Source organism: Phaethon aethereus (genome assembly GCF_964289735.1).
Source record: "Phaethon aethereus genome assembly, chromosome: 21".
Taxonomy (NCBI): domain Eukaryota; kingdom Metazoa; phylum Chordata; class Aves; order Phaethontiformes; family Phaethontidae; genus Phaethon; species Phaethon aethereus.
Genome location: NC_138597.1, coordinates 7,327,462 through 7,350,329, shown reverse-complemented (window position 1 = coordinate 7,350,329; position 22,868 = coordinate 7,327,462). Strand labels below are relative to the sequence as shown.

At 41.4% G+C, this 22,868-nt stretch overlaps 2 protein-coding genes across 2 annotated transcripts in view; both read left to right on the top strand.

The window, feature by feature from the left end:
• Positions 1-9,319, top strand: part of CFAP74 (cilia and flagella associated protein 74) — a gene marked incomplete at both ends in the record, with an annotated part of 50,353 nt that extends 41,034 nt beyond the window's left edge. Inside the window, 14 exon segments of the mRNA XM_082009243.1 lie at positions 56-210; positions 1,237-1,371; positions 1,772-1,881; positions 2,267-2,322; positions 3,050-3,169; positions 3,437-3,589; positions 4,446-4,575; positions 5,099-5,253; positions 6,306-6,526; positions 6,891-6,913; positions 7,260-7,387; positions 7,874-8,124; positions 8,610-8,616; positions 9,206-9,319. Coding sequence (XP_081865369.1) covers positions 56-210; positions 1,237-1,371; positions 1,772-1,881; positions 2,267-2,322; positions 3,050-3,169; positions 3,437-3,589; positions 4,446-4,575; positions 5,099-5,253; positions 6,306-6,526; positions 6,891-6,913; positions 7,260-7,387; positions 7,874-8,124; positions 8,610-8,616; positions 9,206-9,319 — 1,758 coding nt within the window.
• Positions 9,320-15,961: 6,642 nt separating this feature from the next.
• Positions 15,962-19,353, top strand: TMEM52 (transmembrane protein 52; the record flags this gene model as incomplete). Its single annotated transcript, XM_082009289.1, has 3 exons — positions 15,962-15,993; positions 17,978-18,147; positions 18,793-19,353. The coding sequence occupies 3 exons, from the start codon at positions 15,962-15,964 to the stop codon at positions 19,110-19,112; spliced, it is 522 nt and encodes a 173-aa protein (XP_081865415.1). The 3' UTR covers positions 19,113-19,353.
• Between the last annotated feature and the right edge of the window lie 3,515 nt (positions 19,354-22,868).

Sequence of the window (22,868 nt, the reverse complement as noted above, 5' to 3'; positions counted from 1 at the left end):
TTGATTGGATTACCAGTGATCACCCTCAGCGTATAATGTCTTTGTGTATTTGCAGAAAAGGAAGAAAGATGAAAAGAGAGAGGGAAAGAAATTAAGCGTTTCCATTACCAGACAACAGTCTTCCAGACAGCTTGTAAGGGATGGAGGCAGTAAATGCCAAACGTCTTTATATAGTTCTGAACAAACAAAATCTGAAGAGTTAAAGCCTGAGTAAGTCAGCAAAAGCATCTTGTACTACATAGAAAACATTCTCTTTATAAGTAGTTTAATAAATGTACTAAAATCTATAGGTAGACAAGAAAGCAAACTGTAGAGAAGAAAGAGCTTTAGCTATGTTGAAAGGCTGTTTCCAAAATTAGACTGCTTTTAAGCCACACAGCTGTACCCTCTCATGTAAGGCAAAGAATTCCTTTATGCATCAGAGGGATTGAAGACTTCAAAGAATATATCAGAAAGCATGAGATGTGGCTGTATGGGTAAATTCCACTGAACCAACAAGGGTATTATTTTAAAGAGCACCTAGAAAGCTGAACTTAGTTACCAAAAGAAACTACTACTAATATACCTTTTCTGAATAGGTCTAACAGAGATGAATACATTCAACCCAGAGGGAAATCATCTGATGGCCCATATCCGCGGGTCCATGGGTTTGGATTAAATTTTTTTTTTTTTTGAGGGCTTACATAGTCCATCATATTAGTCCTGGAAATATAATGATGCTGTAAAATGTGTGTTTTAAATAGTCATTTTACAATATGTGTACCTCAGTGAGAATTAACATTGATAGCATGAGCAATCTAGAAATTTTTATACTTAGATGCAAAATCTGGTACTTGAGGTCCTTGTTTTAGCATATAATTCAACTTTTTAGAGCCACACTTCTGCCTAATCTGGGGAATTCAGAAGTGTTTGGGAGTAAATACATGCTTAAACACCAGGCATTTAGCTGTACTGGTTGTTAAATATTTTTGACTAAAATCCCATATTCATCGCAGTCCATTAATTATAATTTTTAAATTCTTTCTTAGTAGGGTTATTTCTTTCTTAGACCCACCTAGTAGGGTGGGTCCATTATTGTGCATCAAGACAGTTGCTTAGTTTCACTGTTATATTCAATTTTGATCATCTGACTAAGAAACAGTAAACACAAATAGCTCAGTACATATCTATTTGATTCCCCCCCCCCCTCCTTGGTCTCTCACTTACTAAGATGATTCTTATTCCTGGATTTTCTAGTTCTGATGCTTATATGGCAGCCCAGGCTTTTCTGATGAGGAATTTCAGTGGGAGATTTGAAAAATACATCATACCATGCTTTGTTGCAAGTGGACATATCGATGAAAAGAAAGGCTCTGAAAACCTAAGCTGCAGGTAATTTGCGATTAGATATGTGCAGTTCATGATAGTTCATAAATTTGAGGGGGAAACAGTGGGCGTGTTCATTCATTTGGGGAGGAAATTTATTTTCTAATCTTAATTACTTCATAGGTCAGTGGTAAAAACTCATGCTTACAACCCACTAGTTGGTTAAGAATCAAACACATGAATATCAAAGCAGTTTAAAGAATAATTGTACAAAAAATTAAAGCCAGATGTAGTTCATGTTTCTGCTTAGGCATACACAAAAAAGTCAGCCACCAAAAATTATATATTGTTTTGTAATACCAATTTAATGATATCCTGTGATAGGAACAGAATAAGAACCGATTTCTGACAATAGTTTTTATTTCAGTATGATCCAAGAGCAAATATCTTTTTACTATCTCTGTAGCCCTTACAATACCTTGTATTTGGAGTTGCACTGTCCAGCCGTAGCACCATCTGTTGTGGTCACTTCAGATAATGGAAGAAACACAGTAAATTTTGGTGATGTTGCAGTAGGTATGAAATTGGAATTCAAGTTTTGATTTTTTTTTTCTGTGTGACATTAATTTCTTCTGAGCATAGTTTTGTGTTTTCTTTTACATTGTTTAGTTCATTTTCAAAAGTCAATATAGAAATTAGCCCTGTAATAAGTACTTAGGTGGAAAATTAGGAGCCTACCTGGCCAGCCGAGGCATGCAAAACGCAGACTCGATCCCAAAACATGGAGTTGGGAGCTCTACAAGTGACTATCCAAATTTGAAAGTATTTTGGCGAGCTATGACTAATGTAGCCATAGGAAGGGAATGAATGTTTGGCTCATGTAGAAGCATGAGTGAAGAAGAAGGAATGGTAGTGCATGAGTGAGCATCATCACTTTTTGAAATGTTTTCATTCATGTTAGGCCACAGAATGATGAAGCAAATTACAATACAAAATCTCTCCCCAGAGAAGCTGGCAGTATCCTTGTCTGGAACATGTAAGTTAGTGTGCCTTTCAGCTTCTGTTTAGTTTGAGTCTTTATCTGTGGGAACTGTTGTTTGACACTGAAGCACAGAGGAGGTAGCAGATTTCAGCCCATACACTCACATGAGTGAGGCAGGAAGTGATGTGAAGAATATATTGGACAAGCCGAAGTGACCTACTAGAAAGCTAATTCCATTCCCCCTTGTTAACTGGAAATAATTCTGCATAGAACCAAACTTGAGAAGTATTTAACCACTTTCTAAAGAGTGCAAGGTACTGATGACAAAGTTAGTTTCAGTATAGTATTATGTACATGTGAAACAGAACCAACAACTGAATTTTTGCAGTTGTTTTGCATGCTTCTCTGAATTTCTGAATTCCTTGTAAGAAGGGGCTGCTATACTGGCTTGTTAAGCTGTGTGGGAGAATATAGGCGAAGGCATGTCCTGGATGTTCGGGTGTTAATTACCCATTCTAGGCAAAATCTGGAAATGGAGTTACATGAAGATCATATTAACTGGCAAAAGATCTTGCAGCTCTTCGAATTCTGTGGGGGGAAAAAAAAATTAGTTCTTCTTTTCTCTTAGTTATTGATCTCTGAAAAAGCTTATAGATGGTTCATTTTTACATCTTTTGTCTGAACAATACTTAGAATCTGTTCTTAATTTTTTTTCCCCAATCTCTGTATATAAACTCTTTTCCTTGAGTTGTACTATTTTAGCTAGGATTCTCAGTTCTGAATCCCAGTGGTCCCTTCCTGTTGGTCAGACCAGTTGGAATGCTTGAGCCAGGTGAAAATAAAACCTTCCTCATCTCTTTTTGTCCAAATGAGAATAAATGGGTGAGTAAGAGATACAATGGTAATGGGAGAAAAGAGGAGAGATGGAGAGGTGTAACGGGCTGTGTCATGTAAAAATATTACTGACTGGGATGAGGCTGTATAATAATACAAACTTTGTTGCCTGTGCGTAGCTCCTCCCAACATTTTATCTTTGTCTGTGCACTAAATCCAGAAGTTCAATAGTAATAGCCATTGGCGGGGGGGAGTGGGGCAATTGAGGGGAGGTGTCCTTCAGCAAATGGGCTAACACAGTCATTCTTTTGTCAGTTTTTTGAAAAGCTGGACATCCAGGCGGCAAAAACCAATCTAACCCTAAGTATTACTGGTCACGGGGTGTTGCCATCAATTGTTTGCTCTGTGGAAGAAGTACTCAATATGGGATATGTCATAGCCAGAGAGAAGGTGACTTCCACGTTCAAGGTGAATCCCTCTGTGCTGAACTGGAAAGCACATCAGCAATTTTTGTAAGGAGGAAGAGGAGTTCTGTAGTTTCTAGTCTGGCAGAACGTCAGGTGGAGTGGCAAACTAGACAACAGAGCTTTAAAGCATGTATGGCAGAGTGATTTGACGCTGAGACAGTTTCAGGCCAAAGGTAACAAATGCCTGAGCGGGGAGGGTCTTGTTAGCTGCTTCTGTCCGCCTGCAGCCTATACAAAACCAACAGAGATCCAGTAGCTTCTATAAAAGAAAACAAGAAATGGCCTGAGCGATTTTTCTCTGTAAATCAGTATGCAGAGAGATTTGAAGTCAGAAATGGCTTTTCTTTTACCAATGTTAGAAAGATTTGCCCTCTTTATTCTGCCTATTACTGCTATCACAATTGAGGCTGCTCTGTGTCCACACAAAGTAGTGACATAGGTACATGTGTGAAATGCAAAGTTGGTCCTGCGAAGAGCACATGAGGGTCTGCTGTGGTATAGTCTAGGGACGTTTAACTGATTCACTCATTCATATACTGCAAATTCCCAGAAACTCAGAAACAGGCCAAGATCTAGGCATAATTTTTCTCCTCTCAGATTTTGTCTAAGTATGTCAATAACCAAAATACATCACTTGCTGTAAGACTCTTAAAAGGAGCCTGGTCCCTGTTGGGGGGGGGGTGGGCTTGACATGGCTCGTTATGGGTGGCAATAACACATGCTTTCGGTGGCATCTGGGTACACAGTAGTGCAGTAATGCAGCAAAATAAATCCAGGCAGTTCACAAACTATGGATCCTACAGGCTTGAGGATAATTTTCTTAATGAAAATGCTGTCATGTAAATTAATGTCATCAGATACAGAACACTTCCACATTGACCCTGCAATACTCCATACAACTAGATTCTCTCTCACCAACGAGGGACAAAGATCAGCAGAGACTTCCATCCTTTATTACGTCCTCTTTGCAAAGAACAGAGTTTGTCGGTAATTTTTTTTCCTTTTTCTTTTGTTAAAAACTCATGAAGTATAAAGCAGCATTACTTTGTCCTGCTGAATCTACACCAGTGTCAAAACCTGGGACATCCCATCTCTGAAATTAAAGACATAATTTTGCTTCCCCGGTAGGACCTGTACTAATTCTTTCAGTATGGGTAGCTGTACACTTATGCAGCCTGAGCAAATATCCACAAGTAAGGAGATTCTAGTGTATGAATCTAAACAAACCCACACAGTAATTGCGTATTAAAGATTATATTTAGGGATGTCCATGTCTGTAAAAACACGTTATAATATAGCAAGGATTTGTGATGCTTCTTCAGTTCCTCTAGAGATGAGTGCATTAAACTGATAGATGGATTTATCCGGCATTTCTAACACCCTGTTTTGCTGCAAAACCATATATCAGGGGTTTGTTGTTCCAACAAAAATAAAATGGGTTTAAAATATGTGAAGAAGTAAAGTAGAGCTGTCCTCCTTTCTTATTCATATCCTTAATTTTATTTACCAGGAACACAGAACTATAATGGCTTAAGTGTGTTCAGTGTCCTTCCAATAGAAGGAGAAATTGCTGCTGGGAAGAGTCAGGATTTTATTGTTACTTTCAGTCCTGATCATGAAAGTCTGTACTATTCTGACCGTCTCAAGGTTGTGCTCTTTGGCAAGGTGAGACAATCAAGATACCTGGATTATGAAATCAAAGTCTAAATATGACCTACAGTGATTTTTATCAGCATGGGTCTTAGTAGGAGTTTCAGATAATTATATCTAGTGGACAGCATTTGCAGGCAGAAATACTATCTTTATTAGATTAACTGATGTAGGTAGGAGATGGCAGATTTGGGGCCCACTGACTTTTTTTCAAGTTTTAAATATTCAGGTATTAATTCATAACAATAGTGACTTGGGATTCAGTCCTGTCTTCTGCCCCATCACTTCCGTGTAAACGAGAGGTTATGTGAGCTAGGTTGCTGCCACACTGCTGAGCACAGCGCCAAGTGGGTTCTCTGCAAGTAGCATTTAATGGCAGCAGAGAGTAGAGCTACGCCTGCACAGTGCAAACTGGCAGGTGCCCTGAGTACCGGGGAGCTGCTTCTGCAGTCACTCAGCATGAGGAAGGGATTTCCATCTGTAGAGCAGCAGCTGAGCTCAGATGGAGCCCAACTCAGGACATACAGGCTGGTGCCATAGCAGGTGGCTTTATGCCGTGTTCCAAAAGGGACTGACCAAAAGTTAACGAAGAGTGCCAGCTAATGACCATCAGCAGGCACTGCAAACACAGAGCAGAAACTGGTAGTGAGCAAGTACGTACTGTTTTTCTCCTTGCAAGTTTTGTATCTCCAGATTATGTTTGAGTTGTGGTTAAGAATGCAAATCGGGATAAACTGAAGACGAATGGAGACTGGTCCTAGTTCACAAACTTTAGCCGAGTTTGACAGCAGATTTGCCTCTTTTAGTGGCTTTAGTAATAGAGAGTTTGTCCGGTCCCCTCCTGAGGCACGTTGCCCAAGAATGAAAGGTTGTTTAAAACAGAGTGCCCGAGTTGATAAGACAAGGGGAAGGTGCAGGATTCTTGCGTTGAGAGTACAGGGCCTCTTGGCATTTATGTAGGCAGATGATGTAATAATTTCTCTGTAACTGATGCTGTTGTGTCAGTATTCCAGTTACATTGGTACTTAAGCTGTAACCTGCATTTGAATAATTCTTGTCCTACATAGAAAATAGCCCATGTGATCCACCTAAAGGGTGCAGCAAGAGATCACCCAATGTTTGTGGAAGGGGGAATTCCACTAGATGTGCCCATTGAGTCCTTGGCTGTAACATTACCTGTGTCGTCACTGGAAGCACTAAAAGGAGGTAACGTGCTACCACTTACACTTTCTTACAAAACAGAGGGAGTGATAAGACATTGGGATGTTCCTCATCCTGTGAGAAAAAAGTAATTTAAAGATAGCTTTTCCAGAATCAGAACAAATAAGTGTTATGGTATAGCCTATATTTGTAAAACAACAAAAAAAAATGCAGGAAACTTTCTCTCGAGGAAAGATTTTTCTCTTAATTTTAATGCAATTATATCTTAATGATGATCTTCTATCTTTGCAATTTACCTTGCAAAAATGGTTATAATTTAATACTACTACAATGTATTGAGATGTATTTGCTTTCTGACACTTCTCTGACTTGCATTAAATGTTTATAAAATTATTTCGTGTATGATAACATATCCTGGACTCTCCCAGTTGTACTGTTATGAAACAGACACACTTTCAGGGGTTTGAGTTTATCCTTCCCTAATTTCTTAGGACAGGATCTGTGTTCAGAAACAGTATATAAGCAACTCTTAGCTCCTGAGCTACAAATAAATCCAAGCACGTACCATACACAAGCAGGAAGATAGTACACACAATGTATGTGCCATGGGGCTAGAAAATTAGCATGAAACTTGATAAAACAATTAACAATTACAGTTAGCAATTGCAAATTATGCAAAACCTCCTTTTGCTTAATTCTTCACTGACTCTGTAAGGAGGATCTCCTTATCCACACCAAATCATTAATTTGCCACATCGCCACTTCGTTTTGAACCATCGTCATGTCATTTATGCTTGCTTGAAACTGATAATTGCTCACTTTTGACTGTCTCAAAGTTTACTTGATTCATATTTGTTTAGAGCCACAAGAACCAGTGAAGTCCATACTCCTCATTCTGGAGTACATCGAGGGAGAGAGTTCTCCAGTGCCAGCGATGACAGAACTGAAAGTTGGAGCTATACAGACGACTCAGTTTGCATCTAAGAAGGTGAAGGAAATAAAAAGTGCAATTTTATGTCAGATACCGTAAGGAATACTGACAGTGTACAAATGGCTGTTAGTTCTTTCTGTCAAAAATTGAGTCTAAATTTAAAAACACAGCTTTCAGGGTTTCTGATACACTTCACGTTATAAAAGCATCAGTGTTTGCAAAGAAAAGGTTATTTTTCAGGGGTTAATATGAGGAATTAGCATTATCATATTAAGTAACAAAGTTAATTTAGCAGTTTGCTGCCCTAATTCTGAAAAACAGAAGTTTGAGCACAGAACTAAATTACAGATCTGATCCTGTTCTGTTCGTATAGTATTTTGTGACAACCTGGCACAATGAGCAAGACAGATACTTGCAGTTTCAAAGGGCAGCAATTTGGCAAGCCATAGGCCCACGTACAGCATCTGGGCAATGCAGCCAGTCGTTGTGTTTGAAGGAGCGGAACCGGGTGTAATGAGGGTGTGTTGTGTGTGTCTCTCGTAGAACATGGAGTTCAGTTTTGATAGCCTGCCACTCTTGCAGCAGAAGGGATTCGCTATCGAATCTGTGAAGGGAACGATTGAGCGTGGTCAAGTAAAAAGCATCAGTGTTTCCTGGGTGCCACCTGCTGACTTTCATGTAAGTTACAGTTGCTGCGGCGCGTTGCTGCCCCAACTGGAAGTGTGTGGCAGCTGTTCTCACCGGCTTGTAGGAGCAATGCAAGAGCTGATCTTAAGATGCCAGCAGTCCGGGCTGCTTTGACACATTAGGATGATGGAACACATGTAGTTACCAAAGGGGTATAGGCTGGTATAAACACTGTTATGAGAATAAAAGCCAGGAAAAATATGTATGACTTGCTACCTCACCATGGACTTCCATTCATTAGCGTGATGAAAAGAACAAGCCTTAGTCACTTGCATCTTACAGAACTTAGAATAAGTTCTTACAGGTCACTGCATTATTTAGTGCCAAAAGGCCAACATGCTGCTGCTGCTAACTACAAGACACAGTTCTGATCACACTGAAGTGAGTTTTTTAATGTCCCTTGTGGAAGAAAACCTGCAGTCCTGCTGACACAGAACTAAGTTTACGTGGATCATTCTGCTGTAGGGTTCACACTTCTTTTGGCTGTGGGCTGCCTTTCCTTTGGTGTATTCCTGGAAGTCAGTGGAGCCCTTTTGATTTTCCACTTTATGAACACTGTTTGCCTGGCTACTTCTGCCATTTTGTATGGCAGATTCCAGGTGTGAGGTCCAAACATCTTTACAGGGCTGTGATTGCCCTTCCTGGTTCATCTTCTTGGGCATTCACGGAGACTGAAAGAATTTACTCCCCTGCTTTTTGTTGTGAGCTGTGTGTGGGATGGCAGAATGAGTAGCTTGTTCCAAAGTTAAAAGATTGCTGCTATCATGTGCAGAATGAAGGCAGTAGAGTTCCTGGCGTGATGCATCAGGTTGACATCGTGCATCCTGGTAATCACTGGTTGTTACAAAAGATTTAACACTATCTGATGGCAAAAAGGATCCATTTCTTTCCCAGCCCTCACTGCAGTGTACTCTGCTACTGCTGTGCCCAGTTGTCATGGTTGTAATGTGGTGACGATATCTGTAGCACTCTGGAGATAGAATGCTTAGTCATTGCTACTTAACTTGCTGCAGTATGAGCATTGTGTGAAAACATAAAAGAGCCAATACAGTGGGAAGAGAGGTCATCTATAGCTATAACTGGTACATCTTACAACTGAGGTGTAAAATACATAGCTTAGAACTTTAGCAAGTATTCGGTCCTATGTGCAAAAAAAAAAGGTTGGTTTTATGTGTGGATTTTTTTTAGGCCGATGACCCTCTGCTTGTGACAGCCCTCCTGACCTTAAAAGGTGACGTTAAGGAATCTTACCGAATCCTCTTCATGGCAAAAGTTGTGTCTGCACATGCTGCCACTAAGTGAGGTACCCTAGCTAAATGGACAGGAAGGTGGCAGCTTATATTACTGGGAAACCATTGGATCTCAGTTGAAACATGGAAAGATGTTGAGATTGTTGCAAATATGTGAGGGGAGCAGGGAAGCGGGAGGGAAGGTGACGTGTAATATTTCTGCTCTTCCCCCCACAAAATTCTATGTAAACTCTGGTTCCACTAGTTTCATTTTCAGGCTGACTCTGTGGTAGAAGAAGAATTAATAAGGGGCCAAGTAGACGCATCTGCTGTTAATCAGTGTCTTCCAAAGGTGGGCATTCCCTCAGGAGCAGTAGCTTTTTCACACTTGCATGGGTGAGTTTCAAACAATGTATCTTTTTCCAATTTCAGATGCATTGTAATGGATTTGCAAAATCCTTGGGTTTTTTCCCCCTCTTAAGACCAGAATAAAGCTTCTTATTCAAGTCTCCTTCAAATTGTTTGTGCAGTCGTTTTTACAGCACGCTATGAAATCTTTCCTAATGACACATGGTCAAGGAGGAAGTAGCGACCATGCAGTTCACTGACTTGCTGGGTGTGGTTAGTCACTTGCCCTACATCATGGCTGTCCAGGAACTCTCTGTTTCTACATTTTCTTTCCTCTGAATTTTGACTAAGAGTAGATTTCTGCCTGTTACTGGGGAAGTTGGAATGCCCTGCAGGTATAACTTCTGTCAGGAAGCAGTGGCTAGTGCAGGGAAGAGAAGAGTAGGGAAGCATGACACTATGGGGAATGAAGGGACCAGGAAGTTAGCGGAAATCTAGAAACATAGATAATTTTTTACATCTTGTATCCTGCTCTTTCTTGAGTCACAGTAAGTCTGTGGCAAGATTCCCTCACCACCACTCCAAAGGCATATTGCCATTTGGCCCTGTGTAGCTGTTAAAATTGCTTATTTAGATTATGCAGTGAGAAAATAGAAACAGAGTATTTGTAAATATCCCTAAGGTAAAATGTGCCAAGCTAGTTGAACTGCAGGAAAAAGCAGTAAAGCAATTGTCACAAGAAATACTTTTAACTAGTTTAGCCCTGTTATAGAGGAAGCTTGTATAGCTTCCTTGTTTTTCCAAAGGCAGTATGTTTGATCCATTCAGATCTGTTCTCATTTAATAATGGATCAAGTGGCTGCGAAGTTACTTAACTCTTCAGCCTAAAGCACTACAGATGCTGAAGAAATAAACAGTCACCATGGGAGTAGGCGGGAGCTGGGAGAGGGGTGGCAGTGCTAGCCAGAGACAGCTCTGCCCCTGTAAGAGCTGCACTGAGTATTTCTGCTGGCACAGCTGGGGCAGTCAGGTTGAAGTTGAGGACAATGAAGTTTGTGTGCTGATTCTCTTAGGGCTGCAAGGACTGTAAAAGGGAGATTAAATACCACTACATAAAATGAAACTGTTGCAAATAATACCGCACAGTTGACAGTTACCTACTGACCGGGAAATTTGCAGAAAGCAAGGAAGAGCACAGCATGTTGGGAGTGAAGGTGTATGTCAGACAGTTAATTTGGGGACATCCATTATGTGAGGATCCTTTGGATTTCACTCTTGGAAACTGAAAAGTAATGGCTGAGAATAAATTAGTCTCCAGACGCTCATAACCGTGTAAAGTGCTGAAAGTAAGTGTAAAATTATCTATCAGGAAACACCACCTCTGTCTTAGAAATCTTCCACTTCCTAGAAGTCAGGTACTGTGAAAAAGCATCCAAAGGATTAAATAAAAGTAAAAAATGTAAAGAATATATTTAAAGAATGTGACGATGTTGAAAAAAATGTAGAGATTGCTTGCAAGAATAAGAAAAAACCTTAGTAAGCAGAAGGAAGGTGTATACGCAAGGACTAGCTGCTTCCGAGCAGTAATATTTTCTTGGACACTGAATCTGAATGACTCATAACAACTCCGGAGGGTTCCGGATGTGCCCATTCAGTTGTAGAAGTTGGAGGGTCAGGCACATTATATTAGTGCCTTCAGAAAGTTAAGCTGGTTATAAAAAGCAGCTGTCACGGACCGGTTTAAGTAATTGTCTGTACTGACTAGCTTAGAAGGTAAGCAAAAGGTGTGACCCATTTGTATCTGCATTCTTTGGACTTGATCTTGAAAACTCATGTGAATAATTTCACAGACTTGAAGTGAGCATAAGGTTCTGGGTTTCACTGGTCAAAGTTTCTGTGCTTAAAGCTAAATGTGTATTCATTCTCTCGAGGGGGAGTGTTGAACCATGATGATAAGAATAGGTTGCTATTTCTGGAGTACTGAAAATAAAGGAAACTATGCTTGCAATATACCAGCTGACATTCTGTAAAGCATTTAGGGAAATCTGAATGTTTTTTATTCTCTTCCACGAGAGAAAAGCCTGGTTTTTTACCTTGATCCTCAAAAGTAATCATATTTGACTTCTTGGGGACTTATCGGCTGATCCTTGCAGGATTGGGTTTTCCCTTCTTAGTGGATTGGTTTTGTTCTTTTGGCCTGCGTGCCCAGCTCTTGCATGAAGCAGTACTTGAGCACAGAGAGACAAGGTGATGTGAAAAGAAAAAAACAAATTGTCTGATGTGGGAAAGCAGATGCACTGTAAAAGTGAACGCAGGCATGCGGCCTATACTTCTTGATCTGGAACACAACTAAAACTTAAAATGTGAAAGCACAGTTACTTCTTGTGCAGAATGTAGTCCTTGGGTGTTCCAATATCGTTCAAATGAGAATTACCACATTTCACCAAGGGATAGAAAACAGTGTGATCCTTTCCAGGATGAAACAACTAATCCTCTGGTACATTTGCTGCAGTTCTTGGGCTTGATTTAGCATTTAACTGAAGTTTACCGATCTATAGCAGAGTGGAATATATAGGCTTCCCTTACTAGGCATCTGACAGAGCTTGTTTCTTTGACTAAGCTGACTCTGGAAAACTGGAAAAAACTCGTTTCACTGGAAAAGTCAGTGCCTAAACCCTGTGACAGTTGTGTGCTGTTTCATCACTGGGACTCTTCACTTGCCTCAAAATAACTAAAATAATTTCAGTTAGATTAACATAATTACTTTTGCTATACCTTTTAATTGGTGCTGAGCCTCTTTACAATCTTCACAATGCAAATTTGCAATGATCTGAGGTGTACACTGGCAGGCTGCTGAAAATTTGAGAATGCTGTATGGATGCTCCTATCTAAACAGTCCTTATGTATAATGCATATGAAAATAGTTCCTTCATTTTTGTCCAATATAGGAAATGGAAAATTGACTGAGATGACTGACTACTGGAAACAATTCTCCTGCTAATTTAGACACACCAAGCAGAACTAGAAATAGGGGGTTTGCAGGTAATTCCTTGAGGATGGAGCTGAGCGCGCTATTGCATTCTACTTGCATGTCTTAGTGCCAAGTTCACAACTACCAGAAGCAGCTCAACACAGCAGCTCTAGCCTTCCTGCAAGTTGATCTCTTGAAGAAGCAAAAAATCCAGTTCAATACCGTGCTTCCAAAGCAGGTTACCAACAATCATAGCACATTTGGTACCCTAATTGCCAGGAGATTCTAAATATGTAATCTGACATTTCTGTTTCCATATTATAGGACTGCAATAGGGATGGAGCCTTTATTGTGAGGAGAATATGGAAAATGTAACCTCAGAAATATATCGAAGTTTTCCAGAAGCTTAAGTTTTCTGCTCTTCTAACTCCGCTTCTGAACATTATGCTTTCAGACTGAGTTTTGCAACTGTGATTACTCTTGGATCACTGGACACAAACTCTTGTGCTATCAGATTTGGATCTAAATGCAAACATATACTTCTTGGCTCTGATGGAGCTCTAGTTCAATAAGAAAGCAATTTGCATACATGTATGATCTTTATAATCCTTAAAAGCTATATCTAGCTCCTTTCTAAAACAGAACGGAAGTGAGAGAATAAGTACTAGTGCAATACGCATCTTATTAATACATGTTCTGCTTATCCAGTGACTTCAGAGATTGCTTCACACTTATGAATGCAGCTTTTCCTAAATGAGCAATGGTCCCATGACCCTGAGCAGTCCTGTAGGAAAATACTTTAGTCAGTATGCCACATGGCCATTACAAAATCCTTGCATTTCATCCCATTCTCATTACTGGAGGAGCTCTTACATGTGCACCCAAGGCACATCTCTGAGGATATCAGGGCCCTCAACAGATATGTCAAAATGCCATTCTTCTTCTTGAAGAAGAAGTTGAACGCCATTTCAACCTTTCTTCTCCAGTTGAAATCTTTATAATCCATTAATTAGCGCCTTGCTTTTCAGCTCTAGATGTCGTTTGTTGCTTACCCAGTCACGTATCATGATCACCCTGATTCTGATCATCGCTTATATTGACTAATGTTTTCTTTTGCCATGTAGCTGACCTCTGCTATATTAGTGCTTCAAAGGTGTCCAACCTTTAAGTCACCTTCTACTCTGAAGCAGAAGTAACCCTTGCTCATTCACATTGTCGATACAGTTGACCTTTGGCACACGTTTTGTTCTTCCCTGGTTACCTTAGACTTTGGTAACTCGTAGCACATCCTAACTGCTAAACGGGCTCCGGGAACCTTTTAACACTATGGGCTTCATACGATCCTCTTGAAAGAGCTCGAGTTCACCCCAAAGAGAATTACAGGAAAGCTGTCACTTAGAGATGGGCCAAATTGCTGTAATGGTCAGTATAATCACAGCAATGACAGCACTTTCTCCATGAAATTTCTACCAAAGAGTATCAACCCTAGGGATTTAGGATAACGATGTGCAAGATAGCCGTAAACCAACATGCAGATATTTCAGTTGAATTTCTACATTTGAAACGTTGGGCGTAGTTAAATTACTTTGGAGCAACCTGATCTTCAGAGAGCAGCCAACACCTTTTCATTCACGTGCCATGTGTTTTAACAAGACTATGTTTGAGAAGGGAAGTGATCTTCTTTTCGAAACCTTTGTTTCCTTCTAGTATTTCTCATACCTAGTTCCTCGCTCCTTTCCCATTTCTTCTTCAAAATCTCTCTGACACTGCATAGGCACAGGGCGCGTGTTCAGCGGACTGCTAGCAAGCCTGGTATGTTACCTTCTCTTAAGAGCAGCATTGCGCGGCAGTCCCGAGCCGCTTCAGGGAGGTCTCCGAGAGCCGAGGGCTCTCCACGCCGGCTCCCCTTGTGCCACCTTCCGAACTGAAGGAGGGGAAGGGGCGTCTGGCGCGCGGAGCGCTGCCGGCTCCCGGGCGGGGGAGCCCGGCGGCTCTGCCCCGCCTCGCCCCGGCACCCTCCGGCCGGGCGGGTTAGCGCCGGTCCCGCGGCCAGGCCGGCCGTGCGCCGCGCCGATGGCGGCTTCGCCTCCCGAGCGGCGGGGCGACCGGCGGAGGGGCCGCGCCGCGGCCCCGCCTGGCGCTCGCCCCCGCGGGGGCGCGCCTCTCCCTCCCTCGCCGCCGCTGGGCGACGGCGTCGCCCGCTCGGTCACGGCACCCGCGTGATAATCGCCGGTTATTTATTCGGCTGCCTCCGCGGCGGCCCCGGGCACGGGCGCAGAGCTCGCGCTGCCCGAAGGCCTGGCTGTCCCGCTCGGCGGCGCGGGCGCCCCGGCCGCGTCTCCCTGAAGACGCGCCTGCTGCTGCGCTCGCGCCCGAGGCCGCGGCCCCGCGCGCTCGCAGCGCGGGACTCCGCGGAGCAGATGCACCGGCTAAACCAGGCGCTTCTCCCCGGGCCGCCCGCTTAGCTGCCGCTTCGGGGTTTTCTTCCCCCTTCCTCGGCATCGCTCTGTTCTTCTGAGAGTAACTGCACGAACTCTGATCAGTGAGTAATCGAAATTTTTCAAACGTCCGTTACCAAAGCTGTTCCCGTCACGATCGAGTGACATTATCAGATCAGAATGATGACGTGCTGACGGCCATCCGTTACTGCTACTTTTTTATCTCTTAAGGTCGTTACCAACTTAGGGATTTGGCTTGGCTGGCCTTGCTCTGTAGGCTAAGGTGAATGATCTTCGCTTTCAAAATGACTCTGAAGCGTCGTCTTCTGAAAAGTCAGTTTGCAGGTTCTCTTCTGTGGCCAAAGGCATTGTTCTGTTGCGTGAAATCCATTGTGTGCAATTCACTACGTACAACACTTGTGGCAGCTGCACTCCTGAAATGTAATAGAAGCTGTTCTCCTTTTTTTTGTGTGTGTGCTGAAAGTAGATCTGGAAAAAGAAAAAACCCACATTTCTGGTTGCATTGGAGCTATGGGAAAGTAATTTAAAAACAACTGGGGGAAGTAGGCAGTTGTTTTCAGACAGGCCTATGGTATTAGGTACCTCATCTCAGTTAACTTTACATAACTCTTTGATTCATTTTTCAAGAATCCAGCATGTGTAGTTCTCTCCCCTAAGCAACAGTGAAGTCCCACTTTGTAAAAACATTTATTGACTCAGAAGCCAGCTTTTACAGTGGGATTTTTCACGTGTTCTCAGCTGGAGCAATTTTCCAACTACAAAGAACAGTCCTCTGAAACGAAATCTAAAGTGTTTTTGCTCCGTACTCTAACCGACTGGTTTCCCTTTTTCACGTCAGAAATCGTGTGAAATTTATTCGCTGTCATACATTCCCTGTTTGACTGTAGATATTTAAATCAGTGAATCATCTACCTTCCTTCACAGATGCCCTCAGAACATGTCTAATTGGACAAGTCTGTGGTATGTCTGGTAAGTTTATTATTAATCTTACTAACCCAGAATAATTTGAAAGTTATTATAAACAGTAATTGCAGTAAGGTAATGGAAAGAGTCTTCTCTCAGGCAGGGTGGAGGAAAGGGTTTCTCCTCGGTTTTATGAGAGCTGCCGGTGGAATATATTACGGATGAGACCACAGGGGAGATAAAGTGTCAGGCAGGGTATAGCATTCGTCTGGGGATACGTCATCTTTCCTTTCTGAGTACACGGCAGGTTAACCGTAGGGCTTGTTTGTTCTTCCTAAATAGACAACTTCGCTGAACGCAGTGGCAGCTACATGGCATGGACTTGTTGGGGCTTGGCACTGCATTGCCTGATGCACAGTCCTCAGCTCCTTCCCTTCTATGGGTCAAGACATGGTTAGCTTGTAGTCTTACGTTTTCATGCTGAACTCAAGCTGATTACAAGCCTGATTACTGGCTGCTTGAATGACTGAAAGGGGAAATAGCCATAAGTAAAATGGTAAGCTCTTGCCACAAGTGGGTTTGTTTTTTGCCTAACAAACACGTGCGTTATAGGTACCCTAACATGATTTTTATAGTTTGTGTTCTGTCAATACATTAACTTTGACGGTAGCACGCAGAGTTCAGTTGGTTACTTTTAGCTGTCATTCAATCTGGACTAATTTTAGTTGATATCCTTTGCTTTCTTAGAACCTGCTGATACATAGGGCTGTTTAAAAATACATAGTTCCATAAAATATGTTAAGGCAGCGTATGTAATTAGGCAGTGTTGAAATCATGAAAGCTAACGTGCTAGTGCTGAGATTTATACCGCTGGGATGCCTTTACCTAGGTGATTTCTGCCTTCATCAGAGGGCAGCAGCATGTGAAGGCATGATGATTTTGCAGAACACACTAGCACGCAGCTCGCAGAGTGTCAGGAAATATTGATTGGCTAGCGATGAGGTAATACTCCTCGCGCTGGAGGAATGTTTCACTGCAAAGTTCCAGCAGGGCAGCATGGTGCCTGAAAGCATTTTTCGAAAACAGTAATTTGCAAAAAAATGCATGAAATGTGTGGAAGTTTGAGGCCCTCAAATCCAACTTTTATCCTGAGCGTAGTCTTTGTGTTTATCTGACTCTCATATTAACAGAAATATACTCTTGTATAAAAATAAATTAAATAAACCAGTTATTAAAGAAATGGGTTTTTTGAAATCATGATTCTTATGGGCAAGTACTACCTTTGGTTTGGAAAAAAGAATAGAATGCTACTGAGGCCTTTTTTACACATCTTCAGGGTGGAATATAATCCTAACGAGAAATTCAGGAGCATGATCTGTCACACAGTAATTCCTGTCAAGCCACTACGAATGTCCTTCAACTTTGTCCTTGGACCTACTTCTTTACAGGACTTTCAAGCATTTCTTATCACCTCATCTTCTCATGACATGTCTTACTGCTCACCTCATGAGAAGAGTGGATTCGTTTGAGAAAAGGGGGGCAGGAAGGTAGAGTTGCAACTGAGAGGAGAACCTGAAACACTAGCATGTTGACCTAGGTACACGACGAATTGTGAAACAATAAACTTTGTTAAACAATAGCTAGAGATAGAACTGCATTTTCAAGACAAACTGCAAAATTTAATTTCTGTGCTCATTTATAAATATAGGTCCTAGACTTCTCAAAGTTTGTACTTGTATTTCCCTCCATGTATATACCCACTCTCACTGTTGAAAGTGGAGCCATTCTCGCTGCGTAATAGCTGAAAATATAAACAAAGGTAATTAACATTACGGTATCTGTGAGCCAGAAGGTATTGTATTGATGGTCACTAGTACTTCAACTCGTGATTGTTTGTGATCCAACTTTCTAATTAGGGATCCAGCACCGATTCAGAACTAATCCTAAGAGGTTTGGCCTGTCTTCACCCATGTAGAGTGAAATTATGTTCAGCTCTGGAAGAAGTAAAACAAAAGCAATGAAATTACAGTATTCTCCCTCCTTCTCTAAGGTTAATCTTGCTGACTGTGTTCTTCCTCCTGCTCTGTGGGATCACAGCAAGCTGCATCAAATTCTGCTGCCGGAAGAAGAGGCCTCCAGTTGAGACCTTCTCTAGGCACCCTTATGATATGACAGTTATTGCTATTGACAGTGACAGCACTGCCCATAGCACAGTGACCTGTAAGTATCCTCTGGGAGTCAACTATTCAACAGTGCTTTGCTATTGAATGTGTGCCTAGAATTCTGTGTCTAGCGCTTGCAGTAACGGGGACTTCCTGATGTACTCCTAGAACATATAAACAATAAAGGAAGGTCATCAGGGCAACACAGTTAAGTAAGTGCAGAAGACAAGTAGGATTTCATGCTAGAGAGATTAAAATAAAGTCCATGGTAGGCTAACCTCTTACATGTTGTCTCACACATCTGTTCTTATCACCATTCCCTTATCTTTTTAACTTTTCTGCCCCCCTCACTGTCCAACTGTTCCAGCCAAAGCTATCTCTAATGTGAGGAATTGTTCACAGCTGTTCGTGTACGAACGCGACTGAAACTACCTCTGTTACAACATACACGTCAGGTATTTCACAATAGTTATTGGATGGTGACATGCAAAGACATTTTCACTTCTGACTGCTTTCTTTTGGAGAATGTATAGATTCCATCACGGGTAATTCTATACTGACAGCTTTTAGTATATATTGCATATGTTCTGACACCACAAAAACGAGTCCATAATTCCTTGGAGAAAAGCAGGATTAGCCCTTTATATATCAGCATTCCATGCAAGTGTTTGATTTTTTTTTTTTTAATTCCTTTTCTTCACAGCATATAGCTCGTTGCAGTACCCTCTAAGTGCCCCTATTCATTCCATATTTGTGGATATGGATAAGAACACTGTGTCCCCTCCAGCTTACAGTCTCTATGCAATGGAGTTGCCACCTTCTTATGATGAAGCTGTCCAAATGGGTAAACAATGCATTGAAGTAGCATGGATAAGCCAGAAACTCACTGACATCCCTGGACTGGTGACGCCAGGTGGGCTGAGTCCCATCCAGCATTCACCTGATGCAATCAACAGAAATCCAGTAACACAGGCAAATTCAGAAAATTCAGAAGACGCAACACAAGAACAGCCGCAGCTCTGACTCATTTCAGATGGGGCATGAAGGAAGGGAAGGACTGTAAGAGTTAAAGAAGACATGAAGAGTTTGATTTTATAGGCAGGTTATGATAGAAAGATGTTTCTTCTCATGCCCTTGTAATGACCTGTCAGAAGAAACGTTTTCTGTGACTGCTGTAATGTCCTGGTAAAGCTTCTTCAAGGTTATGAAATTAAGTAAAAGGGCAGCAGTTTAAAAATGCCTGTAAACATGGGACATGAATGCTTGTTCATCTGATTAAAAAAAAAAATTTCCTTGTGTCCAGCATATGGCAATAAAAAAGGTCAGGGGAATTTTGCCGTCTTGGCAGCACACGTGAAGAGTCGGAACAGTATGAACAGCAAGTTGTTGTTCCGGAACAGAAGCTTCCCAAACTGGAGTTGAAAGAGGAATCCTAGCAAGTCACACTGAATAGCCTCTGTAGTTTCTCTTCTTTTGTGGAGGTTAAGTGTCCAGCAAATTGCTGGAGTGCAAATTTGGCACATAATGGCACATGTTCCTTAAACGGCAGGAAGCGCAGATGAGGACGGGAAGGTGTGTGGCGGGAAATGCATAATGGTGTGTTTCACAACTAGAGACAAGGAATGAGACCGATAAGACACTTTTTTTGGGTGGTCATGAGATCTGAAGGGATTGTTTTTGAGGTTTTTTAAATCTTTAAACTTCTATGTTCAAGATGAGCTGGCTTATGGGTGGGATCCTTTTACTACTTATTTTGCCAGTTAAAGTACGAACCAGTCTCAAAGAGACATTTGCACACATGGTTAAGTGTTACTAATGTGTTTCAAATATTCATCAAATATTTCAAAGACGCCTTTATCCTCTGTTATCTGCCCAGGTGTCAGGTTCTTGGGCAGTACAGAAAAGAAAAAACCCAAAGATTCCTGGCAGCTTTCACCAATGTAGTACGTAGATGAGCTCAGGACTGTGCAAGATGAAACAAACCATGCTCTAGCTGTGCCATCTAGAATAAGTTATAAATACAAAATACCATAGTACAGGCTGGGCAATAGTCCAAAGAAATTAGTCTTTAGGGATGATTCATCACGAAGTACTGCTAGCAAGGATAACTGCTATGCATCATTTTAAAACTGGGAGCTTGGAGTTGATTACAGCGCGCTCAGCCCAAACAAAAATATGGGCTATGAGAGGCTTTTTTTTAAATGACAGCTCTTTCCCTTTCTTGCCCCTCCCATATTCCAAATAATATGAATGTTGTCCACTCCTGAGTAGTGATTTTCTTTGAATCCACTTTAGCAAGGTGCTAATTTGGCTGCCTTTAAGAACATGAGCAATCTACAGGATTGTTCATTGCTATGGGATTATCTATGGGATAAGAGCAGGAATGAAAGCGTGAGCACTAGGTGCTGTTAACAAATGTAACATGAAGAGTGGAGTGCTAGGTTAGAGTTAATGTTGACTGACCTGCTAACAAGAATGTGCCTGATGGTCTTCATTTCTGCTGAAGCTGCTTTGGTAGGTGTGAAAAGGGGCTACCTTCTGCAAATATTTAGTTATCTGTCATTAATAAGCACCCCAAGTGGTGGGCACAAAACCTCACACAGCTTCTAGAAGACTATTCTCTGACAACCATTACTGCAAGAACTACCCTGGAAATGAGCACTAATGATTTAAAAATGAAGAACTCTCTGCCAGCCAACAGGACTGAGACTAGAATCTCTGCTGCACATTCATGGTCTGTGAGCTGTCGTGAGTCTGGCTCCCTAGAGAAGTGTTGGTTCTGTATTTAACTTGCATATAGCTTACTATGAGGGTTGCAGGGAAAGATGGGTTTAATAAATCTGCTTCTCTTCTGTCTCTTCTCTGTCCTTCTTAATTATACTTTTCCTGTTTTATTTGCTCCTCTGCCTTCTTTTTCTGTGTCAAGAAGGAGACTAGGCATAACCCAGTGTAGCTATTTGGATATCTCTAGCTGGAAGAGCAATATATGCCCAGTCCTGGGTGTCTCCAAGTCACAAATACAGCAGATGTATTTTTATTTATTGAATTTTCCATCAGGATAGTACTCAGAAATAAATCCTATGCCTTTCCAAAGAAGAAATATCTGTTGGAGGGAAATAGCAGAGTCCTCACTCACTAATAGAAACAGGAATATAAAACCAGGCAAATGAAAAAATAGTGACTGACACAAGAGGGCAGTCCTTCACTTTTCAGTGTATTGCATTATATCAACCCTGGGAACAGTTTTGTAAGAGACAAGTTCGTGGTGGTGTAAAGAGGCGAGGTCGCTTCCAAGGCTCGGTTTTGTTCAGTACTTCAGAGATTACTCTGCAGTGCAAGGACTGAGTTTGCTTGAGGAGGACGGGGGAATAACCGCAACGGTTGACTTCCTTTCCCTTTCCTCATTTGTTTGCACAAATCTTCCATCTTTTGAGTTTTGAGCAGTACCTGACAGACCATCTACCAAACTGCAAAGAGAACTGTTTCTATTTAGTTATGGGGGATGATAGTTCTACCTGCAAGACCCCAATCAAAACCCTAAATGCCCGTGGCGTGCTTACAAATCAGATCTGACTCCGTTAGCACCTGGATTAATAGAAAAGCCTGTCTCCTGTCTCACTCCCGAGCACCTCTGTTGCCAATCTAGCCGAATTAATCTGTCACTTAATTGCATACTTCCACAAGCCGTTATCCAGACTAAAAGCAAATAACTGGACTTGCCTCCACTTTACGAAAGTACAGGGTAGGCAAAGAGGGAGCAACACTGCAGGAACTGAGTTTCTGTGTGTGTATGTAGGAAGCAAGGATCATTTGACACAGCATAGAGAATAAAAACACTTTTAGGTTTTTTTCCTGACTTCCTAGGAAGAATGGCATAATCTGGTGTTTTCTTTCTAACACCTAAGGAAAATCTTGTGTTTTGCCCACGCTCTTGCCTTATAACATGGTTCATTAATTCAAACAAAAACTATTTGTTAACATAAAATACTGACCCAATCAGCCCACAGGAACACAGAATTTTCTTTGCACATCAAAAGCTATTCAGTTTGCTCCTCACAATGTTTTCAATAGTGATGTCTCAGCCCGTTATCAAAATCATCTGACTCCTCACAGAAAGCTGATAATCAAAGCTGGCCCTGGCCCTCTGTCTTTGAAGAGGCAGATTACCCTCACAACTGTTCATTATTTACATCTCCACTTAACAGGTTTCTTAGCTCAATAGCACTGTAGAAGTTATACCCCTCCAGACAGAAAGATCATGACTAAGGATTTACAAATTCCATTTAAATTCCTGCAGCAAACAGAGCGCTCTCTTTCCATCTTGAGAACAGTTTATATTTGTGTAGAAAGTCCGGCTCATCAATTAGAATCACTGTTGCACGTGGGAACACAGTGAGAGAAGATGACCCTGTAACAAACTGATGTCAGAAAAAAGAATTAAAAAGGCGATCTCCCGAATCCTGGTCTACAACAGTAACCGCTTGACAATGTTGCTCCCATATGCCTTACATAATGTTAAGTAGCAGGAAGTAGAATGGAAAAGAGTGTCCATTGATCATCTGGGTCTTTTTTGTTTAAAGCCAGAGAAAGACAGACTTTCTTGTTGTTAATATCTATAAAAACAGGCTTTGTAGTTAGCTTCTACTCAATGTGCATTTTTGCAATATGACTAGGAAGAGGACATTATGAGCTCGTAGCTCTACTGCATGGTAAGTTAAAATGAACTTCTTTGTTTTAACTGATGTTTTAAAACTTCAAAATGTTTTAAAACATTTAAAC